This window comes from Fukomys damarensis, unplaced genomic scaffold (genome assembly GCF_012274545.1).
Source record: "Fukomys damarensis isolate Sample0158 unplaced genomic scaffold, DMR_v1.0_HiC HiC_scaffold_34, whole genome shotgun sequence".
Taxonomy (NCBI): Eukaryota; Metazoa; Chordata; class Mammalia; order Rodentia; family Bathyergidae; genus Fukomys; species Fukomys damarensis.
This window is the reverse complement of record NW_022900946.1, coordinates 20,454,161-20,480,766: the sequence shown is the minus strand read 5'-3', so window position 1 is coordinate 20,480,766 and position 26,606 is coordinate 20,454,161. Positions and strand designations below refer to the sequence as shown.

Genomic DNA, 26,606 nt, shown 5'->3' with positions numbered 1-26,606 from the left:
GGGCTGCACTCTGATTCCTGTGAATCTGTATTTCTGTAATGGTGTGTGGTCAGTTTCTGTATGGCCACAGCAAAACAGGCCTCCTTGGAATGATAAATATGGTAGAGCAGGCATGTGGTGCATACAAAATCCTAGCCCTGGGGAGGCTGAAGATTGCCAGGAGTTGAAGGCCAGCCTCAACTACCTAGCCAGGCCCTCAAAAGAACAAGCAAAACAAAAAGAAGTAATCTGTCCATCCCTCAGTGGTGAAGCTATTTTAGCATTTTTGCCCTACTTTTATTTTGTGGTATTGTTTTTGGTTTTGGTTTTTTGAGACAGGGTCTCACTGTGTAGTTGAGACTGACCTGGAACTCACTATGCAGCCCAGGCTGGTCTCAAACTCACAGTGATCCTCCTGCCTCAGCCTCCCAAGTGCTGGGATTACAGGCGTGCACCACCACACTCCGCCCAGCTTGCCCTACTTTTATTTTGAATTTATCTTTGCACAAAGAAAATGATGCACTTGCCTATGAAGCTATTTACATAACTGGAAAGTAAGCCCTGGACTTTAGGTGACGCGTGTGTGCATTCACTGATTGGATCTTGGTTGTCCTTGAAAATTTTAGAGGGAGCCAAAAGATGAGTGGATTTAAAATATTTTCAGAATGTGGAAAACCAGTTAACATGTAATTGAATCTAGTTTAGGAGTTTTGTTAATCATTGTGGTAGTACTGAATGGGTAATTTAGTTATAAAAAGAAATATAATTCTATTAAATAAACTAATTGAAAATAACAATTAAAAAAAGAAAATAACAATTACAATAAGTATTCAGTTTTAAGTATTAGGGATCAAATTACCTTTATTTGAATTTGGGGGAATTAATCCATTTTTTTCATTTTTCTTAATTATGCTAGAATTAAAATATTTTTTATCTAAATTAACATTGATTTCTAACTTTTTATAGCAAAGCAATGATAGCTATGTAATTGTGATGGGTGTGATAGGTTTTTAAGGAAAGAACTCTTTTCAAAACACTTTTTAAAGTTTTTAAAGGGAAAAAAGGCTATGGACTTTACAAGCATATCTTTTTTTCAGTACTGTATAGATTTTTTTGTTTGTTTGTTTTTTGAGACAGGGTCTCACTATGTAGTTGAGACTGACCTAGAACTCACTATGCAGCCCAGTCTGGTCTCGGACTCACAGTGATCCTCCTGCCTCAGCCTCCCGAGTGCTGGGATTACAGGCATGAGCCACCATACCTGTCTGTAAGGATTTTTTTTAAGTACTTTTTTTGGTAAGAGATTAGTAATAAGTATCCATTATAGTTCTATGAAAGGACTTATATTTTCACTTTAATATTTCTTAATTTTAAAATGCTTTTGTCTTATTTGCAGCATCTTACCAATTTGATTTTTAGGACATTTTTATTTTTTAAAAAAGATACTTTGTTAAAGGGGGGGCCAAATCTTTTAGATGTATTCCAAAATGTTTATAAAACACTTCACGGACTGTTGAAATCACTTCCAAAAATGCTGTCTATCCAACAACTATTAATTTTTTTAAGCAGCAATCACATATTTTATAAATCTGTGAATTTTACCCTTGACCTTTAACTGAACTACCATAACTTTAGAAAAATCTTAACTTCAGAAGACCAGAGGAAACTGCCTGCGTCTAATGCAGTTAGCAGGACTAACCAGGCTTTACTGGAAGTGTATTGTTAATCTGCTTTTCCTCCACGAGAGCTAGTTAGTGTCACATTTCCTCTGTGGAGCTCAATAAATCATCTTTGCCAAGAAAAAAAAAACAACCTACACAAACTTATTATCTAACAGCCCCAGAAGTCAGGACAAAATGGGTCTCACTGGGCTGGAGCCAGCAGGCAGCACTGCTTTCTGGGGTCCCCCCTGAGAATCCATTCCTTTCTAGCTTCAGAAGCTGCCAGCCCCCCTAGCTCCAGGTTCCTTTCATCTTCCCCCCTGCAGAAAATGAACTCAGCTGTCCCCACCGTTGAAGCAGAGCCTCCTGGGGATCCAGCCGGCCCTTCAGGGCATAGTCTGGACAGGGCCCCTGCTGACCCGACTCTAAAAGGTCTCTGCATAGTTCAGGCTGACCTTGAATTCATAGTGATCCTCTTACCTCAGCCCCCTGAGCTCTGGGATTATAGGCATGCGTCACCATAGTTGACCTAAAATGTTTTTCTAAATACACAATCACTTCCTTCCCCGAAACAAAGACATTCCGCTCTACCCAAGTATCAGCACCAAACACAACTTTTATGACAAGGTTCACTTCAATTGCCATCCCCAGCGGTGGCACCCAGGCCTAGGGAAAAACTGCTGGGGAGTCAGAGGAACCTGGACGATAGCCAGTCTTTCTCTGAGCGCCTCCATGGGTCCCTGGGCTACCACCAGCCCAGCAGCAGAGGGTCTGGTCCCCTAGCTGTGGGAGGCTGGGCTCAGAGGGGCTAAGTCCTCACTCCAAGGTTACCAGCTGGTAACCACAGGGTGGGAAATGGCTGGGAGTCTGTTCTCCCAACCCATCTGAGGCTCCTGTTCACTGCTTGTACCTGTCCAGACTCTGGGGCCACATGGCTCCTACCTCAATGATATCTTTGTGAGAATTAGATAGTGATGACCCTTCCTGGCTGTCCCACTGGCCAAGGTCAGGACCTGGCCCTTCAGGGTATAGTCTGGGCATGGCCGCCGCTGACCCAAGCCAAGTGACCTCCTACGGTGGCCAGGCATCCCAGCTCGCTGTCTCCCTGGCCTGCAGTTGTCACCTAGCCTCACACCAGGCCAGGAACTGGAAAGCTGTGGTAACTCCCAGGGCCTCCTTCTCTGTAGAGAAGAGTGGCCTGGCTTGCACTGTGAGTGGCGGCACTGGGATTGCTTCGGCTGTGTCACCTCCACAGAAGGGTCACCAGCAAGCTGCCCTCACACGGACCTTACAGGGTGGAAGGGAGATGATTTCTGTCTAGGTGCAGGGGCCCCTGCACTGTGCCTTTGTCTGGGGGCTCTCAGGCTGTTTCTTTCTCCAAGGTCAATCCTGGTCCTGTTGGTCTGGCCCAAGCCAAGCCTCCTAGAACCTCTGGCCTGGGTGGAGAGGGGGGCAGAATCCCTGAGGTTTCTTTCCCCTTTCTGCTCATTTGGCCTTAAAGGGGTAGTGGAGCTCAGGCCCTGGGCCTCCCTGGAGGTCCCCTGTGGAGCCTGTCCCTAGGAAGTGCCTTGGCCACTGCTCTCCAAAGCCTACATCCTACCTCCTCCAAGAAGCCTCCCAGGCCTGCTGGCTCCTGGCTCTGAGCTCACGGGGGTAGACTTTTTAGCAAAAAGGGCAGCTCCAGAGGGTATCATGAGGACAGGTCACAACAAGCTCAGCGGCCTCTTAAACCCACTCAGAGGTGGGTGGATGGAAATCCTAGACCCCACTTCCTGCCTCCGTGGCTCTGCATGTTGGGCCTTCACCTCCATCCCTTATCTGCCTGGAAAAGGGTCCTTGCTGAGCCTTTAGTTCACTCAGAACTCAGATGGAATCATATTACTTTCATTTTCAGATCAGATGAAAAATAAAGGAGAGTATGTGAACCAGCCACAAGCCAAGTTCAGGCTTGTGTCACATGTTTTCCAGGAAACCATTCTTATTCTAATAGGGTAAACTCTGTCCGAAAGAGGCAAGTAGGGAAAGCAGCCACCCAAACGCCATTTCCTGATCCTGGCCACCAGACACAGAGCTTCGTTGTGATCGAGCAGAGTCGCCTCCTTGCCCGGGTGAGTAGGAGGACACAGGCACAGGGGAGCCAGGAGAAAGAACAGCCCCTGCCCCCGTGTGGGGCTTCCACATATGGCTTATTATTGGGAGGGGACACGGGGTTAGTCTGCGGAACAAGTGGGACGTTGAGGCTGGAGAGGGTTCTCAGCCAAGGGCAGGCACACCAGGTGAGGTGGGGACAGTCTTTGCAGGTAAGAATCAGATCTAGAAAAGGCAGCAGGACCATAGGGTGAAGGCAAGGTCAGCCATAGGACGTCACTACACAGACAAGTGAGGGTGCAGAGGCAGGAGCCCCGGGAGGGGAAGGCAGAGAGCAGGATGAACGCCTCCTCCGTATCCACACAGGGGTCCCAGCTCCCTAGGGTTGTCCCTTGGCAGCTCTTAGGACCCCTGGGTGTCTCAGGACTCCCACAGAGGAGTGAGGTGGGCGTCAGGAGCCAAGCAGAAGAGGAAATCAGCTGGGGACAAGTGGGGCTGGGGGACTGTCCCCGGAGGACCCAGGGAACAGAGGAGCCAAGCCGGGGTGCTCAGGGTGCAGTGAGCTGGGGCCCGAGGAGGGGACACCAAGGGGCCTCCAGTCCTCCTGGAGGACACAGTTTTCCAAGGTGGGTCAGGAGACAAGAAGCCAGGAAGCCCTAGGAGGCGGGCACCAAAGGGAGCAGTCACCATTCCATTCCACGGCCCACAGGAGCCCTGAGAAGTGTAAGCCAGGGCTGGCTGTGGCTTGAAGGCAAGGTGACCGGAGTGGGCCTTCCACCTGCGTATTGTAGCGCAAGGTCCTGAACTCCCTCCGCTGCTCAAAACTGCAGCTACTTCTGTGGTCAGAACCATCGGGAAACCACAGGGTGGGGTGGCGGGGTGGGGCAGACGGAGAGCAGTTTTGATGATCACCCAAGGTACACTGGCTGGTGAGAGGCCCTGAGGCTGGTAAAGGGCCCAGGCAAGGCCGCGGACCCTGTGGGAGCAATGGCCAGCCCGGGGTCTGAGCCCTTGTCTTGGCCTGCAGAGGCAGCCCTGAACTGCCAAACAGAGGCACAGACGGTGCTCTGTGGTGGGCATAGGTTGGGCTGGGGCACCCGCATGTGGGCTCCTGGGCCAACCCCATTACCTCACGGCCAGGTGGCCCCTCTGGGTGTGGTTCTTGAGGTTGGAACCTGCCGTGATTTGGGGCTCTGGGGCTTGCAGGGAGATAGAGGAAGGGACAGAAGGTGACGGGCTTTCCTCCCAGCAGGAGTGGGAAGCTCTCACCTGCCAAGAAGATGGGTCAAGAAGTGTCCACAATGACTTTTTCAGTGGTAAGAGTCGAAGTCCTCACATCCAACTGCCAGCTGCTGGGGACAGGAGCAGGACCTTGGTCACATCCCCAATTGTCCCTAGCCCCACCCCTGAAGCTCTTGGGGACCCGTCAGCTCCCATTTCCTGCTGGAGAAGCATCACTAAGGAGTCAGAGAAAACTGAGCCCTCAGCTCTTGAGCCCCTTGAGCCCGCTGGCTCTCCCTGAGTGCTCCTGAGACTGCTCTGAGCACCTCCATGTGCCCCCCAGGCTCCCACCAGTCCAGGTAGAGGTTGTGGGACCTGGACCTGTGGGATGCTGGGCCCAAAGGGGTTGCTAGGTCACTGCCCTGAGGACTCCAGCTGGTGGCTGCAGTGGGGACAGGAGTTGAGGTCTGGCTGGGTTCTTCCCACGGAGCTGGGTGGGACAACGCCCCTGCAGGGTTGCTGTTTTTCTCTAATCCTGCCCAGTCTCCTTCATGTCTACAGTCTGTGGGGTGGGCATGGGCTCACCAAGGTGATCTAAGCACATTCTTTCCCCATCCAGGTAGTGCCTGACGTTTCTATGGCACTGTCCTTCTCGGGACCTGTGGTGTGGCTCCTTGCCGGGGCAGTGGTTGTACTTCTCCTTGGTGGCGTCACTTATTTCGTAGTGCAGCATGTGAGGAAGGTACCTGGGCTGGGCTGGGCTGGGCTGGGATGGCACAGGGTCAGAGAGCACAGAGTAAAGCAAGGCTGGGCTCAGCCAAGGGAGCTTGGGAGGCCCAGTCCCTCACTCTCCTGACATGTCTCTCTCTTCCAGGAGAATATGAAAGACTCCAATAAAATGAACTAACAACAGGGGAAGGCCACCCTTACGAGACTGTATTTGGAAAAAATAAAAATAAAAATCAATGTGGGCCGGGGATTTAGCTCAGTGGTTCCGTCACCTGCCTCGCAAGACCAAAGTCCAGAGTTTGATCCCTGGTGCCAAAAAAAAAAAACAAAAATAAAGAAATAAAAACAATGTATTCTGAATACAGCGATGTAAATTTGGAGGCCTCATTTTATTTATTTATTTATTTTCTTTTTGAGACAGGGTCTCACTATGTAGTTGAGACTGACCTGGAACAGCCCAGGCTGTTCTCCAACTCACAGAGATCCTCCCTGCCTCAGCCTCCCAGAGTGCTGGGATTACAGGCGTGCACCACCACGCCTGGCTCAATTTTTTATTTATTTTATTTGCTTGAGCACACTGATCAACCACCGAACTACTTCTATTGTCCTGCAGTGATATATAAAGTTTACATTTTTGTGTATATGGCTTTCATAGTTGGGATTTCAGAGCGCTGACACCAGATATTTTAAGTTTCTCTGGGGGGATTTCATTTGCATCTATGTTTTTAGCTATCTGTGATAACTTGTTAAAACATTAAAAAGATATTTTCCTTCTTTTGAAACATTAGTATACTCAAAACTATATTTCTATAAATAGCTGCAGTCAAAAATAACACATTGAGAGGCCGGGCATGGTGGTGCACGCCTATAATCCCAGCCCTGGGAGGCTGGGGCAGGAGGATCATGTGAGTTGAAACCAACCTGGGCTACACAGTGAGTTCCAGGTCAGTCTCAACTACATAGTGAGACCCTGTCTCAAAAAAAACAAAACCAAAACAAAACAAAACAAAACAAAAACATTGGAAGCTTTAAAAAACTTGGGAGGCCACCAGAAACAATCATTAGACTTTTTTTATAAATCATAAAAATGATTGAGTATGTACTGTGTGCCTGACTTTTTTAGGACCAGGCTTTGAATTCCAGGATTCTGGGTCCTTCAAGACTTGGCTGTAAGCCAGGTGTGGTGGCGAGGCAAAGGATCACAAATTTGAGCCCAACCTTAGTGACTTCAAAAGACCGTATCTCAAAAAGAGCAAGCCCCTATGGGCTGGGGATTTAGCTCAGTAGTTCTGGCGCCTGCCTCGCAAGCACAAGGACCTGAGTTCGATCCCCGGTACCAAAAAGAAAAAAAAAAGAGAGAGAGAAAGGGCCTGAAAAGGTGCTCAGCGCGATGGCCCTGGGGTTCGATCCCCAGGATGGGGGGAAGGCAGAAAGAAAGTCAGGCACTGGCCTTAAGTAGGTGGGTCCTTGAGGCTGACCCTTTCTGCTGCTCTTGTCCTAAAGGAGGCAGCTCTGCCCTGGGCCCTCTGATACCCTGTCTTTGTGGGCAGCCTTGGACGAGGCCAGTTCTCCCTTTGCTTGTGGCTTGTATTAAAAATTACTATCTGGAAAGGCCACACCCTGAGAAGGGGGAAAGCACCGTAGACAGCCTGGGCGCTGTTACTTCCTCCCGTGGAAGCAGACCGAAGTCCTTCGAAGCTTTGGCCAATAAGTCATGTGGCCCCTGAGGTACAGAGTCCAGGACAGGCCACCTCCACCTTCAGGCTCTCTCTGCAGAGGTACAATAGGGGGCGCACGCAGCAGAGAGTCCACGTACCCAGACTGCTGCCCCTCTGTAAAGAGCTGCTTCAGGTGTCTTGGGTCTCAGTGGACTCAGGCACTGGGGACACTGCAGTGGGGGGCCAAAGCACCTGGGAGGGAGGATAGAAAAAGATAAAAGATAGGTAGAAAGGAGACAAGGAAATCATAACTCAAAATTGTACTTTTAATGGCTAGGGATTTAGCTCAGTGTTGCCACCTCTTGCCTCACAAGCCCAATGTCCTGAGTTTGATCCCTGGTACAAAAAAAAAAAGAAGATTGCAACTTCTAGGACCCAGCTGAAGTCACCTAAGGAGATCCATATCAGCATTTTCTTGATTCAATTTAGGCTCTTTTCCTTCCAGACCAATCACACCCCAAATTCCTGAGGAATATTGAAAGTAAATAAATTAGTTTCACTGAGGAAACAAACGGTAGGAACTTCATCTTAAGAGAAAGGAACAGGTCAAGAGAATCCAAGCCTGGCACACACCTGTAATCCCAGCACTCTGGAGGCTGAGAAGTAGGAGGATCAACAAGAGTTTGAGGCCAGCCTGAACTACATAGTGAGACCCTGTCTCAAAAAACCAAAAAAAAAAAAAAAAAAAAAAAAAAAAAAAAAAAAAAAAAGGTGGGGGGCTGGGGATTTGGCTCAGTGTTTCTGCTGCCTGCCGCCCAAAGGCCCAAGTTCGATCCCTGGTACCAACAAAATTTTAAAAATAAAAAAATAAAACTGAGCTCATACTTGCAAAATGGGCCAGTACCCTTCTGGAGCTGGAGCCACCTTTTCCTAGGGTTTCTTACCCCTCAAGAGAGCACAGATGTTCCCAGTTCCACGAAGTAATTCACCTCTCTCTCTTCAGGGCCCACATGCTATTTTTTTTTGAGTGCATACCTTTTAATTTCTGCCTAATAAAATTTTTCCTGGGCCTCTTACTGACTAGTACTAAAAATCCTTTTTCCTTGATTGGAGTCAGCAAACCTGCAAACTTATTCTATGAGAACAGTGGGTTAGGTTCCTTAGTTCAGGGTCAGGAACCTCCTCAGATCTTGTTGATTGATACTTGGACTCCTGGCCCTGGTGGCTGGCAAGGTGGCAGTCTCCACTGTCACGCCCTGGGCTTGGTTCTGGATGACCTTGTCTCCCACAGCCTGTCTCCAGGAGGCCTCAGCCCTACCGGCCAGGCCCTCCCAGGATGCCCCAGTCTCTTTATTGGTACTTTTTTTTTTTTTTTTTTTTTTTTTTTTGGTACCGAGGATCGATCTTGGGTCCTTGCTCTTCTGAGACAGGAGATGGCACCACTGAACTAAATCCCCAGCCTCAGAAGTTCTACTTCTGAATTCTTTTTTTGTTTTGTTTTGGGGTTTTTGTTGTTGTTGTTTTTTGGTACCGGGGATCAAACTCAGGCCTTTGTGCTTATCATGTAAAGGTACAAATTCCCAATGATGAATGTCATCATTGTGTATACTTAAATGTATCAATAAACTTAACGAAGTATTAAAAAAGAAAATACACGTCTAAGATAAAAAACAAAGCATATTTTAGTTTTACTCTGGTATTTCAAATCTATGATGTGGAAAAATGAAATCATGGCCTCCACGGGTCCCAGGAAAGCAGCATCTGGGGCCATCCCTGTCCCCAGCACTCAGGGCAGCTGCGGGATGACAAGTACTTAATGGTGGCCCACGGGCCAGCAGAGGCTGGACCAGTGGGCTATAGATGGACCCACCGAGGAAGGCTGGACTAATGGGAGAGGGCTGAACTAATGGGCGAGGGTTGGACCAACGGTGAGAGCTGCTCTGTTGTCAAGGGTGCTGGGCAGAAAAATCCAGTGGATTCAGTGACCAGGTACATACAATCCCTCTACTCACTCAGCAAAGCACCGATGGCCAGTAAGGACTTGAGACAAATGCTCCAGCTTCCTCCGCGGGGAGCTGGACTCCAATACTAAGGGGGGGGGGCGGTCTCAGTTAACCCCCACCCCCACTTCAGAGCAGCGCAACCCGGCCCAGAACACGAATCCAGGGCGCTGGTCCTGCAGATGCTCCACCCCTCTGCGATGACACCCAATTCAGTACTGGCCCCACCACTTTCACTTTTTTTGTTTTTTTGTTTTTTATACGGGGGATCGAACTCAGGACTTTGCATTTGCCAGACAAGCGCTGCGCCACTGAGCTACATCCCTGGCGTCTTCACCTTTCCTTTTTTTATGGTTCCGCCCCTGCACGCCGATTGGTCGGGCGGTCAGCTCCGCTCAGCTCCTGGAAAATTTGGAGAAGCGGAATCCACCTAGGAATGGGCCCCTGAGGTCCTGCTGCGCGTGCTCACACCGTGACCTCAGTTTGAGGTGACGGCGGGAGCCGAGGCTGGGCACCCCTTCAGAGCCCGAGGGACCCGCAGGAGAGGGAAGGCCCACCTGCCTCGGTGAGGACGGGCCCGTGGGCGGGAGGGTCCTGGGCAGACTGATGGGTCGCAGGGATGGTGCTGGAAGGGACCTCAGCCCTGCGCCCTGGGCTCAGGCCACCCACGATTCATCTCTTTTTCCCTCTCCCCCGCTCCACCTGCCCAACCCTAAGACAGCCCGACACCCCCAGATCGGGGAGCCCCACATCACCTGCCTTCCCATGACCATGCCTGCGCGGTACTGGAAGCGGCCATCCAGTACCCGCCCCGGTCCCCTCCGGTTTTTGAATCCCGAGGTCTCTGCGTATGGCAGCGAGTTGGAGGCCTGAGATCAGGGATGAGGGGAGACGCCCCAGGGGCTCAGCCAGGAGGTGGTGGCTTTGGTAGAAGAAAGGGAGGTCGGTGCCATCTGAGCGCAGTCGCACTAGGTAAGGGAAGAGGAGACTAAGATTCTGAGCCTTTGAGCTTAGGGGAAGGAGGAGCCCTAACTGAAATTCTCACTTTGGGGAAGCTCTGCCCTGCGCTCTGCATAGTACAGTTCCTGACCTTCCTGGAGGGAGGGTTTTTAAATCTCCCTGAGAGGCTATGCTCTGCGAGCCTAAGTGTCATAGCGTTCCATCAGCAGTCCAATCACAGCTCTCCACGCACAAACGCCGTGATATGAAGAGCAGCTGTCCTTATCCTACAAACGGCAAACAACTACTTTACCTTTCTCTAAACCTCTGCTAAATTCACCCCAATTCCCATTACACAAGTGAAACCAGCTGAGCGAGAGTAAAGCATTTGTCCTGGTTGGTGAGGACCCAGGAATTGGTGGACATTAGTATCTCTGGTGCATAGGAAGGTAATTCTGTTGACCCACCTAAGGTACCTGGTGAGGTTCCAGGCTTCTAAAATCTCATCGATACAAGGATTGGACCTTGTACTATCTTCCTATGGCTACCATAAGAAATCACCACAAATGTAGTGGCTTAAAACTATTTTTTAGTTAATATTTTATTTTTATTGGTACTTTTTTTTTTTTTTTTTTTTTTTTTTTTTTTTTTTTTTGGTACCGAGGATCGATCTTGGGTCCTTGCTCTTGTGAGACGGGTGATGGCACCACTGAACTAAATCCCCAGCCTCAGAAGTTCTTCTTCTGAATTCTTTTTTGTTTTGTTTTGGGGTTTTTGTTGTTGTTGTTTTTGGTACCGGGGATGAAACTCAGGCCTTTGTGCTTATGAGGCAGGCATCGGAACCACTGAGCTAAATCCCCGGCCCTATTGGTACATGTTTGCAGTACATAATGATAACATTCCTTGTGGGGAGTTGGTGCACGTACTTACCACCTCTTTTTTTTTTTTTTTTTTTTTTTGGTACCAGGGATCAAACTCAGGACCTTGCGTTGCAAGGCAGGTGGTGGAACCACTGAGCTGGATCCCCTTACCCCAAATATAACCATTATCTTACCATTCTAGAGGTCAGAGGTCATGGGGTTAAAATCAAGATGTGGGTGGGACTGCCTTCCTTCTTGAGGCTTTGGAGAGAATTATTTCCATGCTTCTTGTGGGAGCAACCTGCACTCCTTGGCTTATGGTCGATCCCCTTCCTCCATCTTCAAAGCCTTTTCTAGTGGACCCTGCTTCCATCGTTACATCCGTCTCACTGTCCTCTTTCTCACCCTCACTCTTTCAGGTTCGTCTGCCTCCTACTTTCAGGGTGTGTGTGTGTGTGTGTGTGTGTGTGTGTGTGTGGTGACTAGGAATTCAACCCAGGGCCTCACACATGCTAGACAAGCACTCTCCTTATACCCTATCCCTTCTTCTATTTTTCAGGACCCCAGTGATTACACTGGGTCTGCTAGGATAATCTGGTGAGGTGAACAACTTTTAGTTGCTTGCAATGTTTATGCCCTTTTGCCCAATAAGACAATATATTGACAGGTTCCAGGGAGTAGGAGGATCTGGACATCTTTGAGGACCATTATTCTGCCTTCCCACAGACCTGATGGTGTATGAGTGACTCCTGCCAGTTCCTAACATTGTATGAAATAGGATCTTAAGTCTACACTGGGCTATCTTGATATTGTTGGGTCTCCTTGGTCATGACCAACATCATGAGAGCTGGTTAGGGCAACTGAGTGACTGGAATCTCAGCAATGGCAAGCCACTGGATTGCAGAGTTGGGGAGACAATGTGCAGTAAGTGAAATAAGGGAACTGTTAAGCCTTTTAATCTTTTTAATTCATTTCTGCTTCTCTTTTAAAAAATAATTATGGAAGATCTAATTCACTTTGTTGTTTTTTTTTGGCACCACAGATCAAACTCAGGACCTTGAGCTTGCCAGGCAGGCTCTGTGCCTCTGAGCTAAATCCCTGGCCCTATTTTTATTTTTTAGGACAAGGTCTTTCTATGTAGTTCAAGTTGTCCTTGAACTCACTATACAGGCCAGGGTGGCCTGTAACTAACTCATGGTGATCTTCCTGCCTCAGCCTCTCAAGTGCTAGTACTACAGGCATGTACCACCACACCCATTATGATTCACTTAAAGTCTATTTATTCAATGGACCTTGACTAAGAATTTAATTTTCAAGCCGGGCGTGGTGGCACATGCCTGTAATTCCAGCACTGGGGAGGCTGAGGCAGGAGGAGCATTGTGAGTTCGAGACCAGCCTGGGGTACATGGTGAGACCCTGTCTCAAAAAAACAAAAAAAAAGTGGGGGCAGGGATTTAGCTCACCTGCCTTGCAAGCGCAAGGACCCGAGTTTGATCCTCGGTACCAAAAAAAAAAGAATTTAATTTTTAAAATGTATACATTAGGGCTGGATATGGTCGCATATGCCCATATCCCAGCACTCAGGAAGCTGAGGCAGGAGGATTGCTACAAGTCTGAGGTCAGCGTGGGCTACATAGTGACTTCAAGACAGTGTGAACTACATAGCAAGATCCTATCTCAAGATTTAAATCAAGATTTAGGGATACCACTAGATTCAATTTATTCATCACTAACTGTGTTTTAGGCTATTACGGTACTCTAATTTTCTTGACTTTTCTTTGGAAACTCAGTCAATAATGTAGGTCCATTTTACCCCTTACTTTAGTATTTGAACTCTTACTTTGAGATGAGCCTGATGTCCCTTTTGGACCCTTTCTTGTTCTTTTGCCCCAGCAACGGGGCTGGGAGCGCAGCAGAGAGCGCAACTTGCTGCCAGGCCTACCCAAGACTCAAGAGAGAGCCCCGGCGGGAACTGCATGGTGACTGAACAAGAAGCCATTATTTTTGGAGTCCCGGGACGCAGACAGATAGGGACCGGCACGAACCTACCTACCTAAGGAGAATGCGAGGTGAAGACATCCCCCGTCAGGCCAATGGCGCGGAGGGCAAGCGCCGAGGGGCGGGCTGCCGGTGGAGGGACGTGCTCTGGAGCCAATCAGCTATCAGGAAGCGCGCATCTGTGGGCAGGGCTTCCGGCCGGCCCTTTTCTTCCCCGAAGGTGCCGGCTAAATGTTTGCTGAGAGTTGATCCTCGGGGCTCTGGCACCCGAGGTCACTAGTGAGGCGGAATGGGCTGAACGCAGGTGGAGCAAGGTAGATAATCTACCTTGGCCTGTGCGTTTTGTGCCCACAGGTGGAGAAAATGAGCACCTAAGTAGAGTCTCCACCTCTGAAGATGGCACCCAACCCTCTGTGAGCCCAGGAAGTACCACTGCCCTGGCCAACTCTCAGTGCTGTGGTTTCACAGCGTCAGCAGGGTGTCTCTCAGCTGCTCTGGTCACCAAGTGAAGGGTAGCATCCCATCGTGGGAGGGGCCGTTAACTGACCAGTCTCCCAGGCTCAGGAGTACCAGTTTCTAATTATACAAATGAGATACCTCAGATGTGTGGAAACAGCTCTGAATCTGCCTCTACCCTGGCAAGCATTTGTAAAGTGCCTGGGTTCATAAGAATGGCCTGGGTTTGGTGGTACCCACGTGTTATCCCAGCACTCAAGAGGCTGAGGCAGGAGGATCACTGTAAGTTAAAAGCCAGCCTGGGTTACATAGTGAGTTCAAGGCCACCCTGAAATGCATGCTAAGACCCTGTCTAAAAACAAAACAAAACAAGGTGCCAGGGATTTAGCTCAGTGGTTCTGCCGCCTGCCTCATAAGCACAAGTTCTAAGTTCGATCCCCAGTACCAAAAAAAAAAAAACCCAAAAAGCAAAAAACACAATGGCCCAAGGATAGCCAGGGACTGGAAGTTAAAGGGAACAGCTGAGGACATGGCCTCTCTGCTGGGCACAGAGAAGGTCAGTTATTAGTGCATTATCTCCTTCCAGCCCGTGGAGAGGGGTGTTTACTGGGCACAGTTCACAAATGGGGAAGGTGAGGCCTGGGTGTGGGGGGGTGATATCCCCAAGGCCCCAGGAGAGGAACAGCAGAGAAGCATCAACCCAGGGCCCCTAGTTCCTTCTATCGGGTCTCTCCCCAGCCTCCCAGCCCCAGGAACACTGAGGCAGATCATTTGGCCCAGCTCCAATCCAGGTCCATTTCATTTATTTATTTGTTTGTTTATTTTTGCCTCTTTTCTCAACCTCCGAATTCTGGGATCATAGGCATGTACCACCGCACCCAGCATAGTTTTGGTTTTTTTGAAACGGTCTCCCTATTTAGCCCAGGCTGGCCTCAAACTCTGAGCAGTCCTCCTGCCTCAGACTTCTAAATGCTGGGATTACAGGTGTGTGCCACCATGCCCGGCTCCCCCAGGTCCATGAGCCCCAGGCTCAAGGGTTCCTCCACTGACTGGGTTTTTGCCTCTTCTCTTAGCCAGATCCCAGACTGGCAGATTCCTGGCCAAGGAGGAGGAGGAATACTGCTGGGGTTGAGTGTGGCCTGAGGGTCCCAGGATGCCCCTGCCCACGTCCAGTGAGCAAGAGAGCCTGAAGAGCAACCTGGAGCCATCACTGAAGCCTGGCATGGATGTTGTCCCAGCAGTCCCTAGAAACCCCCGGAAGTTCTCCAAACTGGTCCTGCTGACAACTTCCAAAGACAGCACCAAGGTGGCTGGAGCCAAGCGCAAAGGGGTGCACTGTGTCATGTCCCTGGGGGCGCCAGGCCCTGCCACCCTGGCCAGAGCCCTCCTCAAGACCCACCCAGAGGCTGAGCGGGCCATCGAGGCAGCCCCCCAGGAGCCTGAGGCGAAACACAGCAAGCTGGACCTGGGTGAGGATGTGGAAATCCGACTAGCCCCCGTCAGGGACACTGCTTCCTGTCAGAGTTACCCACACGGCTGGTCCCTGCTCCGGGTTCCTGCTGCTCCCTCTGTTCTGACCCTCCTGGCTCCCCTACTTCCTCTGAGCATGCGCAGGAAGCAGGTAGCACAGGGCTTATGGGTGCAGGCCAGCCATCCCTTGGAGGGGCCCAGGACCCTGATTTGGTCCCTTCCAGTCCTGCAAGGTAGCCCTGTCCCCTCCAAGTCCTTTCCGCACTCCTCACTGCCACATGCCTTGCTCCATACAGGAGTTTGAGGTGGGGTTGTCACCAGTAGTGGTGCTGGGGCTGCTAGCTGCTTGTGGGCTAAGGCTACAGGCTAAGTGTCCCTGAGGCCTGGGCTCATAAGCTCCTTCCACGTGCTGTAGAACTAACGCGTGGCCAGTGCAGACCACCCCTGCATTCCCTCATGCAGCCTCTGTCTCCTGAGCAGAAGCTGTGTTCCCACTGGGATTTGGGACTAGACAGGGCCCTGCCCCAGGCCTGGTGGCCTTGTGCCAGCCTCTCTCTAGGCTGCTTCCCTTGCTTGCCTCTTCTTCTCCAGCCTCACTCTTCCTAGAGCCTCCCAGAAGTACAGCTCAGGCTCCAAGGCCTTAAAATAGCTGCAGGTTGACTGCAAAGGGCAGGCAGTAACCAGGCAAGCTCACTGCCCTCGCTTCATGGGGTAGCTGCACCTTGGGCACCGCCACCTCTTCCCGCAGCTCTGCACCTCGGTTGCACTGAACCCGCTGTGGTGGGGGGAGTATGACAGTGTAGGGTGGCAGCAGAGAGCACGTGTTGCTCCTCTTTCTACAGCTCGCTCTGGCTGCAAGGTGCTCAGGTTTCCACAGAGCAGTGACGTGGAAATCAGGAGCCCAGCAGCAAAAGCAATGGGCTGGGGACAGTGGGTGTCCTCCGCATAGGACAGAAACAGGAGAGAGAGGTGAGGGGTGAGGCTGGGCTGCTGGTGTAGAGGAAGCTGGGGGACTGTGGAGGGGAAGTGAGGGGCTAGGGGCTGGTGGGCGCAGGATGCGCTTGCTGGGATACCCTTCCAACCAGGAGCATCCACCTCAGTCTCTGCGGCTCTCGATGTCACTGGGGCTAGGAGAGTCAGTGAGGGCCACCAGCCCGGACCTCCCTGGAGTGGGAAGCCTCCTGATGTCTGGCCAGATAGACTCCGGGCTGACTGGACAGTGTGCATGTGCTGTGACCACGTCGGGCCATGTCCGCTGTGGGGGTGGCTGTCCCCAGGAACATCTCTGTGGACTCTTGCAGTTCTGTGCTCGGTGCCTTGGGCCGTATCCAGTGGGTGGGAAGATAAGCCTGTGTGTCTCCCCAGCTTCAAGTAGGATTTGTCATGGCCTCAGGAGATGGGGACAATAAAAGCTATTGGCCTGGGCCCTGGTACCCACCTGGAAGCTAAGCACAAGGAAAGGAGGGGACCCTGGGGTCCCTGTCAGTTAACAGGGCAGCTGTGAAGGCGGTGTTTCACATCCCTCATGGAAATTTAGGGGGAGCGGCCTGAGCTCATAGAGTTCATGGCCCCATTGCTTAACGCTGAGTAAGACCCTAGGATGCCCGACATGAAGAGCTTTTGGGGGTCTCGGGACCCCCCACCTCCATATCCTGCTAAGGTACCCATGCCTGGGGACAGTGCTGGGCATCGGAAGAACCCGCCCACGCCCTGGCCTCAAGCCCCTCTGGACCTGCCGGCTGTCACTGTGAACCTTCCAGAGACTGCTACTCTCCCCACCCCCGCCTCCTGCCAGTCAGGGTGGAGGTTGTGGTCCCCCGACCTGTGGGAGACTGGGACAGACAGCTAAGCATACACTGTCCCCTCCAAGCCTCCTGTCCTGTGGGCTGCCCCATCTCTGCACTGCCTCAGCCAGGGAGTGGGGGAGGCACCTCTGCTCAGGCCAGAGTTTCCGAGAAATGACTTTAGTGGCCTTGGTATCCCTGGGTTGGCAGCCTTAGGGAGTAGTGTCCCTGGAGTTGCAATGAATTTCTCTAAATCGGCAGCAGAGGCTTTAGCCCAGGAATGTGCCCTGGTCTGGGCGAGGGCCAGAGTGAGTCCGTGGGAGGGGCTCAGGCAGACTCCGGGATACCCGTCTCCTGTCCTTTGCCACCAACCTGACACCTGTGCTGCCTCTCTTACAGATGCAGGTGCCAAGGAAGACAGTGGATTAACAGGGGCAGCACCTGTGGTACACGGGGAAGACTCTGCTGCAGTGCCCAGCGTTTCCCTGGAACCTTAGCAACCGGGGGAGCCAAGTGCTACCTGCATCTGACTGGGCTACGAGTTCTGCTGACCACAGATTTCCCTCAGCCTCTTCGTTCACGCTCAACCTTGTGTAAATATAAATGTTTTTTTCAGTACTTGAGGTGGAACTCAAGACCTTGCACTTGTAAGGCAGGCGTGGAACCACTGAGCTAGATCCCTGGACCCATATATACGTTTTAGATCAAATGTAAGTTACTTTTGTAAGCAGGAAAAAAAAAAATCAAAAGAATAAAAGCTTGTATGGTATTTTCCATCAGAGATAGACAGGTTTAAACATTCCAGGAAGGTGGGCGTGGTGGTGTACACCTGTAATCCCAGCACTCAGAGGCTGAGGCAGGAGGATTGCTATGAGTTCAAGACCTGGGGTCTCCAACCCCAAGACCTCACTGCCCTGGGCCCCCTCAGCTTGGAAAACCAGCCACTGACCCTGAGACCCTGAAGTTCCCCTCCTGGAGCCCTTGATCTGAAAGAAGGGACAGCTCTGCTCTGGGCCCCAGACTCTGCCACTGTGTCACCCTTCCTTCCTTCCAAGGGTCTGGCCTCCAGGACGCCTCCCAGCCTGATGGCTCCCAAGCCCAAAGCCCCCTACTGAAAAGGGTGGCTCCAGAATGTTCTGAGGAAGGGGTGAGCCTGCAGCTCAGGTGGCCTGCAGAAGATCCTGGCACAAGGACAGAGCAGCCCCTCAGCTTCTTTCCAGGAGGTTTGGAGGCTCTGGAGATTCTGAGGAACCCAAGGCCTCCCGGGCCTGTGGATATCGCCGCTGTTGGAGAAGAGACGATGGCAGTGGTCGTGTTCCTCCAGTCCCTTCACCTCATGGCCCTTATTCTTTGAAAACTGCCTCTGAAAATAAAAAGTAAAGAAAAAAAAAAGATTTTTAAAAATCTGCACATGGACACAAATAAGCCTTATTTTTTAAAAAATAGGATGTGGAGCCCCTGTGGTGGTTTGCTTCTGTTTTTGTGGTACCGGGGGATTGAATCTGGAGCCTTCACACTAATCTCCTTCCTCAGCCTTTTTGGGGTGAGAGGGGAACAAAGTCTCAGTAAATTGCCCAGACTGGACTCAAACTTTAGATCCTCCCGCCTCTGCCTCCCAGACTGCTGGGATTACAGGCGTGTACCACCATTTTTTCTTTTTTTAAATTTTAATTTATTTTACTTTACTAGTACCTGTGTGTAGTGCATAATGTTTCTATTCCTTGTGAGGAGTTGGCACATGTACATAACACATTTTAACTCCTTTTATCATCCCTGTTCCCTTCCCTCCCCTCATGTATTCATCTATTGATCACATTCCTTTGTTTTTCATTTGGTTTGGGGGGTTTGTTTGTTTGTTTGTTTTTTGGTACCAGGAATCAATTTCAGGATCTCCTACTTGCAAAGCAGGTGGCGGCACCACTGAGCTAAATCCTCAGCCCCAGCTTTTTTATTTTTTGACACAGGGTCTCACTATGTAGTTGAGGCTGAACTTGAACTCACTTTGTAGCCGAGCCTGGCCCCGAACTCAGAGATCCGAGTGCTGGGATTGCAAGAGTCTGCCGCCATACCCAGGCTCTGGTGTGTGTGCATGCACATTTACGGTGCGAGATATTTACATCCCTCGTGTGGGGTTGGTACATGTACCCAGCACGTTCTAGTTTCTTTTTCTCATCCCTTCCCTCCCTTCCCCTTTGAGAATGAACTATCTCCCTACGTCTTCTTATCCACCTCTTAGTTGTGCTCTTCATTTTTACCCTGGGTTTCTCACCATGTAATAAATATTTAAAGTTACATGTCTAATTTTTTTCACTTAACATTATAATCTCAAGATGCATCTATTTTCCTAAAAATGACTCTTTTATCCTTTATAGATTAGTACTCTATTGTGTATAAATACCACATTTTCTTTATCTGTTGATGAACATATAGGCTTATTCCAACACATACCTATTATGAATTTGCCGCTATAAACATGGGTATGTATGTATCACTGTAAGGTGATATATTTAACACTTTTGGGAAGATACCTAGAAGAATAGCCTGTTCAAATGGAATTTCTAGCTTTAGTTGTTTTGGGTTTGGGGTCTTTGGTTTTGGGGTTTTTTTTGGGGGGGTTGTTTTTTTTTTGGTTTGTTTGTTTTTTGAGACAGGATCTGCTGTAGTTGAGACTGACCTGGAACTCTCTATGTAGCCCAGGCTGGTCTTGAACTCACAACGATCCTCCTGCCTCAACCTGCCTAGTGCTGGGATTACAGGAGTGCGCCACCATGCCCGGCTTTTTTTTTTTTTTTTTTGTCTTTATATATTCTAGATAATGAATCCCCTGTTTGAGGAATCACTGGCAAAAATTTTACCATTCTGTAGGTTATCTTTTTTTTTTTTTTTTTTTCTCCATACCAGGAATCAAAGTCAGGACCTTGCACTTGCAAGGCAGGCATGCCACCACTGAGCTACATCCCCAGCCCTCTGTATCTTTTCACTGTGGGTTGCTTGTTTTGCTGTGCAGAGGCTTTTAAATTCAATGTGATCCTCATTGGTTGATTCTCAGAACTATTTCCTGTGCAACTGGGGTTCTGTTCAGAAAGCCCTTGCCTACACCTGTGATTTTCATTTACCTGTTTTGTCTAGATTCCATCTTCTGCCTGTGGATAACTAGTTTTCCCAACACCATTCATAAAGAGGCTATTTTTACTCCCGTGTATATCTTAAGCATGTTTTCAAAATTAAGCAGCATCAGCCAGTCGTGACGGTATATACTTGTGACCCCAGCATCCGGGAGGTTGGAGCAGGACGATCACTGAGTTCAAGGCCACCCTGAACTATATGGTGAGACCCTGTCACAACACCGTTATTTATATGGAAGGATGGACTCCCCATATGCTCTGGGGGGATCACTAGGTCCTCCTACTGCCCTCAGAGAAGGCACTGAGAGCTCTCAGGGGCGGAATGCTATTGTTTTTTCTTTCTTTTTGGTTTTTTGAGACAGGGTCTCACTATGTAGTTGAGACTGACCTAGAACTCACTATGTAGCCCAGGCTGGTCTCCAACTCGCAGCGATCCTCCTGCCTCAGCCTCCCGAGTGCTGGGATTACAGGCGTGCGCCACCACGCCTGGCGTAATGCTATTATTAAGGAAATAGTAGCAGGGCGCGGTGACTCAACACCTGCAGCCCCAGCAATCCGGGAGACTGAGGCAGGCCATCGCAAATTCAAGTCCAACCTGGGCAATTTAGAGATCCTGTCAGAGTAAAAAAAAAATTGTAAAAGGAGATGTAGCTCAATTCTAAGAGCAAAAGAAAAGAAAAGAGGAAGAGGAGGGAGGAGAAGAAAGCATCCTTCACTTCGCCCTTGAGCACAAAACTTCTGCGCGGTTTCCTCCTGGATAAGCGTTTTCCTGCGTTACTTGGAGAGCTCCGCCCTGGCCTCCAGACTTCCCAGACTGGAGACTCTGGCTGGTTGATGTCCCCGGCGGCCGCTAGAGGGCGCGCCCACTCGATGGTCGTCTGGCGCCTCCGCGGTATCCAGGCCGTGAGCGCCACCTAGAGGGCGGTCCTGGCCTCGCAGTCGCGGTCTGTCCTGCGCGGCGGACTCCCCCGCCCCAGCTCAGGCGTCACAGGCGTCTCGGAGCAGGGGGTTACTGACCTTGCAGCGGCCGACTGCCCACTAAGATGATCTCCACCACGAGTTGCAGCCCCTCCTTCCTGCTTTATTTTCCCGTGCTGTGCCAGCCTCCAAAATACTATGCTTTTGTTTTCTTTGCTTTGAGACAGGGCCTCTCTCGCTAAGTCGCCAAATCGCCCAGGATGGGCTTGAATGTGTAACCCTCCTGCCTCGGCCTCACAGAGTGACAGGATGGCAGGGGTGTGCCGCCATGCCTGGCTGAGGCTGTGCATTTTACAGTTTACCGCTCCCCCACACCCCGTACGGGTAACTGAAGTCAGGGCCTTGCGTTTGCCCGGCAGGCGCTGCACCGCAGAGCTATATCCCCGGTACTCTTTCGTTTTTCTTTTTCTTTGTCTTTTTTCTATTTCAAACATATTTTTTATTTTTAGAATGTTTTGGTGTGCTTTTGACGGACACGATGACCGTCATCAGGGAATTTGTACCTGTATATATTTTAATGTTTTCCCCATTCCCTCCTTCCCTTCAATCCTTCCCCTCTCCCTTTACAAAACCTTGCCTCTGTTTTTCCTTTCATTCTTTAGTTTACCACTTCTGTTGCTTCTCGAATCCCCACAACCCCGCACCCCATAACAGAAACTCAGCACCACCAGCCAGGGATCGCTGTGGACTGGGGTCCGTGAGGTTCGCAGCGTGAAGAGCTGGAGAGGCAGCCAGCGGCCTCCGGGGCTGGAGGCGAGGCGCAGATCAGGGTCCAAGGCTGCGGGAGGCTGGAGGATGAGCGGCTGTGTGGGCGGCGGAGACGCCGAGGAGGGGCTGGGCCAGAGCCAGCGGGGTCCCCGCCGCCCCGGGCTGCTGAAGGGTGACAAGGGTCCGGGGCTGTGCGCTGGACGAGGGCCGATCGACCCGGCAATACTGTGCAAGGTTTGTACAGAGCAATCTCACATATGCTTTCACTAACATTCCCCAAATGTTAATAAAGCCAGAGGGCCGGGGATTTAGCTCCGTGGTGCTGCCGCCTGCCTCGCAAGCGCAAGATCCCGAGTTCGATCGCCCGCCTCAAAAAAAGTAAAGCCAGACATCACAGAAAAGTTTGTAATAGCAAAACTCTGAAACAAAGCATCTAAGAAAATGACTATGTGTGTGTGGTGGCACATCCTATAATTCCATCAGAAAGCAGAAAGATTGAAATTCTAGCCCTGCCTGGGCAATTTAGCTAGAGCCTGTCTTAAAAAATAAAATAAAATAAAATAAAATAAGAACTATGTATGTAGCTTAGTGGAAAGCCCTGGATTGATTCTCCAGTAGCACAAAAAAATAAATAAAATAAACTATTAAATTTAGTAACCCATCACACAGAAAGGAAGTTTATTTTCTGGTTTTTAGTTTTGGGGGGTACCAGGGATCAAACTCAGGACCTTGTGCTTACAAGGCACATGGCGGCACCACTGAGCTAAATCCCCAGCCCTGGAAAGTAAGTTTATAATATGGGGGGATGTTTCCTCTATAAAGTTAAGTGACAAAAGCAAGGACACCTGCCAATTATTTCTATAATCTCAGTGATGTCAAATTATAGCAATTCAGCCTCAAAAAGATTGACGGATGACAATGGAACTTCAAGGAACCCAGAACAGACAAAATAAATCTCAAAAAGAATAAGGCTGTAGGATGCATATTCCCTGATTCCAAAACTTCGTTTTTTTCTTTGAGTCAAGGTCTGGCTATGTAGTCCAGGCTGGCCTTGAACTTGCAGTGCCCCTCCTTCCTCAGCCTCCTCAGCCTCCCAAGTGCTGGGATTACAGACGTGCGCCACCACGCCCGGCAAGACTCTCAGAAGAAAACATAAAGGTAAATCTTTATGAACTTGGTTTAGGCAGTGATTTCACAGGCAATGATTTCTTAGCTATGACATGAAAAACATGAGCAACAAAAGAAAAAATCAGATAGGCATCATTCCAAATTAAGAACTTGTATGGTGGCCGGGTGTGGTGGCGCGTGCCTGTAATCCCAGCACTCGGGAGGCTGAGGCAGGAGGATCACTGTGAGTTTGAGAACAGCCTGGGCTACATAGTGAGTTCCAGGTCAGTCTCAACTACATAGTGAGACCCTGTCTCAAAAAAAACAAAACAAAAAAAAAAATTCTGAATGGACAGCTCTCCAAAGAAGATTACACATGAGAAGTTCAATGTCATTATCTATCAGGGAAATACAGTTAAACTTGAGATATCACTTCATACTGAAAGAAAACAAGCCAAATCAGGAGCACCCAAGGCAAGGCTTTATTGGGGGGAAAGAGCTACCAGGCTCTCTCAAGCAATGGCAAGAGAGAGCCTGAGACCACCTGGGGTGAGGTTTATATAGGGCGGTGTAGTAGTGGTGAGAATTGAGAATTGGTCTGGGTGTTGGGCAGGCAACAGAATGCCAGAATGCTGGGTGATTGGAAGGGGAGGATCCCGAGGGTAGGAGGGTGGAGCAACAAGTTAGGTTTTGCTTCTCCAGAGGGGGGTGGGTTTCACTTTTCCTGAATGGCTCATTTCCATAAGGGGAACCATTTTAGCAACAGGAGCTGTTTTAGAATGTAGGACCGTTGGGGCCATTTTGTCTGGTAGAGAGCTGTATCACATTCCTTCTGGGATAGCGGTAGTGTCAGGTAATGGTTGCTTAGAATTGAGAGAATAAGAAAATCGTTAAGTGTTTTAGGCTATTTTCCAATGGTGTAACAAAATATCTGAGGCTGGAACATTTGTAAAGAAAAGAGATGTGTTTAGCTCACAGTTCTGGAAGATCAAGAGTATGGTTGCACTTGGCTGCCCTGTGGGTGTTATGGCAGATGGCGTCACAATAGTGATAATGTGTGCAGAAAAGTTCACTTGGAGATTCACAAAAAGAAATTCAGGGGTTCCACCGCCTGCCTCACAAGCGCAAGGTCCCGAGTTCCATCTCCAGTACCCCCCAAAAAGAAAGAAATTCAGGGGTAACACTCACTTTTTTTTTTTTTGGTACCAGGGATCACACTCACGACTTTGTGCTTTCAAGTGAGTTGCTGCTAGGCTAAATCCCCAACCTCAATTTTTTTTGTGTGTGTGTGTGTGGTACCAGGGATTGATCTCAGGACTTTGAATTTGCCAGGCAGGAGGAGGAGCGATGCCACAGATTACTTTTTTTTTTTTTTTTGAAAGGGTCTTGCTATGTTGCCAAGGCTGATCTCAAATTGTAGGCACAAGTGATCCTCCTGTCTCAGCCTCCTAAGTAACTAGGACTACAGGCACATGCCATCACACAAGACAAAGGCTCATTCTTTTTATAACAAGCCATTCTTCAGGAAACCAATTCACTCCAGAGAATTTCCCTCCTTGAGACCAGCATTAATCCCTTCCCAGGGCGATGACCTCAATGATCTAATTAATTACCTTGCATTAAGCCTTATTTTTTAAAAGGCTCTACCATCCCTTTTTTTGTTTGTTTGTTTTTTGTTTTTTGAGACAGGGTCTCACTATGTAGTTGAGACTGACCGGGAACTCACTGTGTAGCCCAGGCTGGTCTCGAACTCGCACTGATCCTCCTGCCTCAGCCTCCTGAGTGCTGGGATTACAGGTGTGCGCCACCACGCCGGCTACCATCTCTTAATACTTCCACAACAAGAGCCAGTCTTCCAACACAGGAACCATCGGAGATAAATCACATTCAATTTATAGCAGGTAGTGGCGTCTAAAAGTTTCTTTTTGGAGTGACAGAAGGGTTCTGCAATTGTGGGGATGGTTACACAACTCTGTGACTATGTCGTGGTACAGTCACTGCGGCAGTTAGTGTAGACACGCACCCCCCCAACTTGACCGGCTTTGAGACTGGCCTGGGGGAATGGTGGAGCACACTTCTGAGTGTGTCCAGGTGGGTCAAGGAGGCATGGTTTTGGGGTCTGTATCTGGTTCCTAGCCCTTTCTTTCTGGCACTGTCCCTCTGCTCTGCTTTCCTATCTGCCATGAATTTAACAGCTTGCTCGTCCAAGCCTTTCCACCATGATGTTCCTGCCTTGGAGTCATCTCCTTATGGACTAAAGCCCCGCAAACCGTGAGCCAAGTTAAATTTCTCCTCCTCTAAACGGTGGGTGTTTGGTATTAAGTCCAGCAATGGGAAAACTAATATACTCACCGAATTGCACACTTTTTAAATGGATGACTTGCATGATATGAGAATTGTATTTCAAGAAAGCTGTTAAAAAATGTAACACTAACAAACACTTTATATGCTAACATATTTTATGAAAATTACAGTAGTTTCCCAAACAAAAAGCAAAATAGAAAAAGTGTTGTTGTTTACTATTTTTGAAAATCTCTTTGTTTTGTTTTATTTTTTCTTGGTACCGGGATCAAACTCAGGACCTTATGTTTGCAAGGCAGGTGTAGTGCCACTGAGCTAAATCCCCTGCCCAGTATTTGCGGTAGAAACACTGAGCTAAACCCCCGGACCAACCCTCGACCAACCATGTCCAGCTTTAATGCCAGTTTAAAAGAAAACTACATGGGCTGAGTATTTAGCTCAGTGGCACTGTGCCTGCCTCTCAAGCACAAGGTCCTGAGTTCCATCCCTGGTACTGAAGAAAAAAATCAAAAACAAAAAAACTGCAGTTCTCATATCTGCTCCTACACACAGTCTGTTATATTATACATCATGCAGCCTTTTTGGAATATTCCATTTTACACTTATAAGTGAATGAAACTTTGAAAGGTTAACGATTTTGAATATAGTTTTGACCTTGCACACTGCCTGAAAGTCTTGGGGATCTCCAAGAGCCCCCAGATTATACTTTGAGGACCATTTCTCTACTGTAAAATTAATATCTCCCTTTGTCATCATTAAGGACCCTTTAGGGAGATATCTTGGATTGTGCAAGTACTTGTTTTATTAAACTCTCACTCTCCACTGTGCGGCCATTGATGACTTTTGCCCAGATCCATTACTACCAAGATGGGTGTCAAATTGTGGTTTTCTGCATTATTCTTTGTGCATTTTTAGGTTGGCTTTGGGGCCTAAGAAACCTTTCCCCTCCCCCTGCTTACTCACCTCAATATCTACATATGGATTTTTAGTTAGGGTTATAACAGGTTACTATCATTTATTTTATTTTTTTGTTTTTGATTTTGTTTGGGTACTGGGGATCGAACTCAGGTTCTTGTGCTTGCAAGGCAGGTAGCAGAACCACTGAGCCAAATTCCCGGCCCACTATCATTTATTTTGAATCTTAAATTTCCCAGCCTTTGAAGCGAGGGGATCATTTGAAGGCTTCAAAGAGATTTTTAAAATTTCTGACCCCTGGCTCAGGGGAGTGACCGGCCTAAGGATACATGTGAGCCCAAGGTCCACTCCGTAAGCGCAGTCACATCCTGGGGAGGGTCCCGGGTGGCCAGCAAGCCCACCTGCCCCGCCTCCTCGTGCTGAGAGCGCCCTCCGCCACGCCCACGGTCCTGGGACCCTGCAGTCAATCTGGCCACCGCCCGCCCCTGTCGCCGCTGCCCAATCCCGGATTGGTTCCGCTCTTCCGCGACGGAGGGCCCCGCCCCCTCACGCTGATTGGCCCGGCCGTCCGCTCGGTGCTTCCAAGGGAAGACCCGGAGGAGCGCTTCAGAGGAACTGCGCCGCTGCCC

The 26,606-nt window shown here is 49.5% G+C and overlaps 1 protein-coding gene and 1 long non-coding RNA gene across 6 annotated transcripts; both read left to right on the top strand.

The window, feature by feature from the left end:
• The first annotated feature begins 3,484 nt into the window (after positions 1 to 3,484).
• On the top strand, positions 3,485 to 5,953 carry LOC104847932. Its single transcript, XR_776262.3, has 4 exons — positions 3,485 to 3,748; positions 4,981 to 5,044; positions 5,569 to 5,691; positions 5,824 to 5,953. It is a non-coding gene; the product is annotated as an uncharacterized LOC104847932 (long non-coding RNA).
• Positions 5,954 to 9,773: 3,820 nt separating this feature from the next.
• Flywch2 (FLYWCH family member 2) lies at positions 9,774 to 17,820 on the top strand. Of its 5 annotated transcripts, none has more exons than XM_010603572.3 (4): positions 9,774 to 9,901; positions 13,029 to 13,204; positions 14,667 to 15,058; positions 17,243 to 17,820. In XM_010603572.3, exons 3-4 carry the CDS (start codon positions 14,743 to 14,745, stop codon positions 17,338 to 17,340), a joined length of 414 nt encoding a protein of 137 aa, XP_010601874.1. In that variant the 5' UTR covers positions 9,774 to 9,901; positions 13,029 to 13,204; positions 14,667 to 14,742; the 3' UTR covers positions 17,341 to 17,820. The 5 variants fall into 5 exon arrangements, with proteins under 5 accessions (XP_010601874.1, XP_010601872.1, XP_010601876.1 ...); XM_010603570.3 differs by having other exon boundaries at positions 14,663 to 15,058; XM_010603574.3 differs by lacking the exon at positions 13,029 to 13,204.
• Positions 17,821 to 26,606: the final 8,786 nt, after the last annotated feature.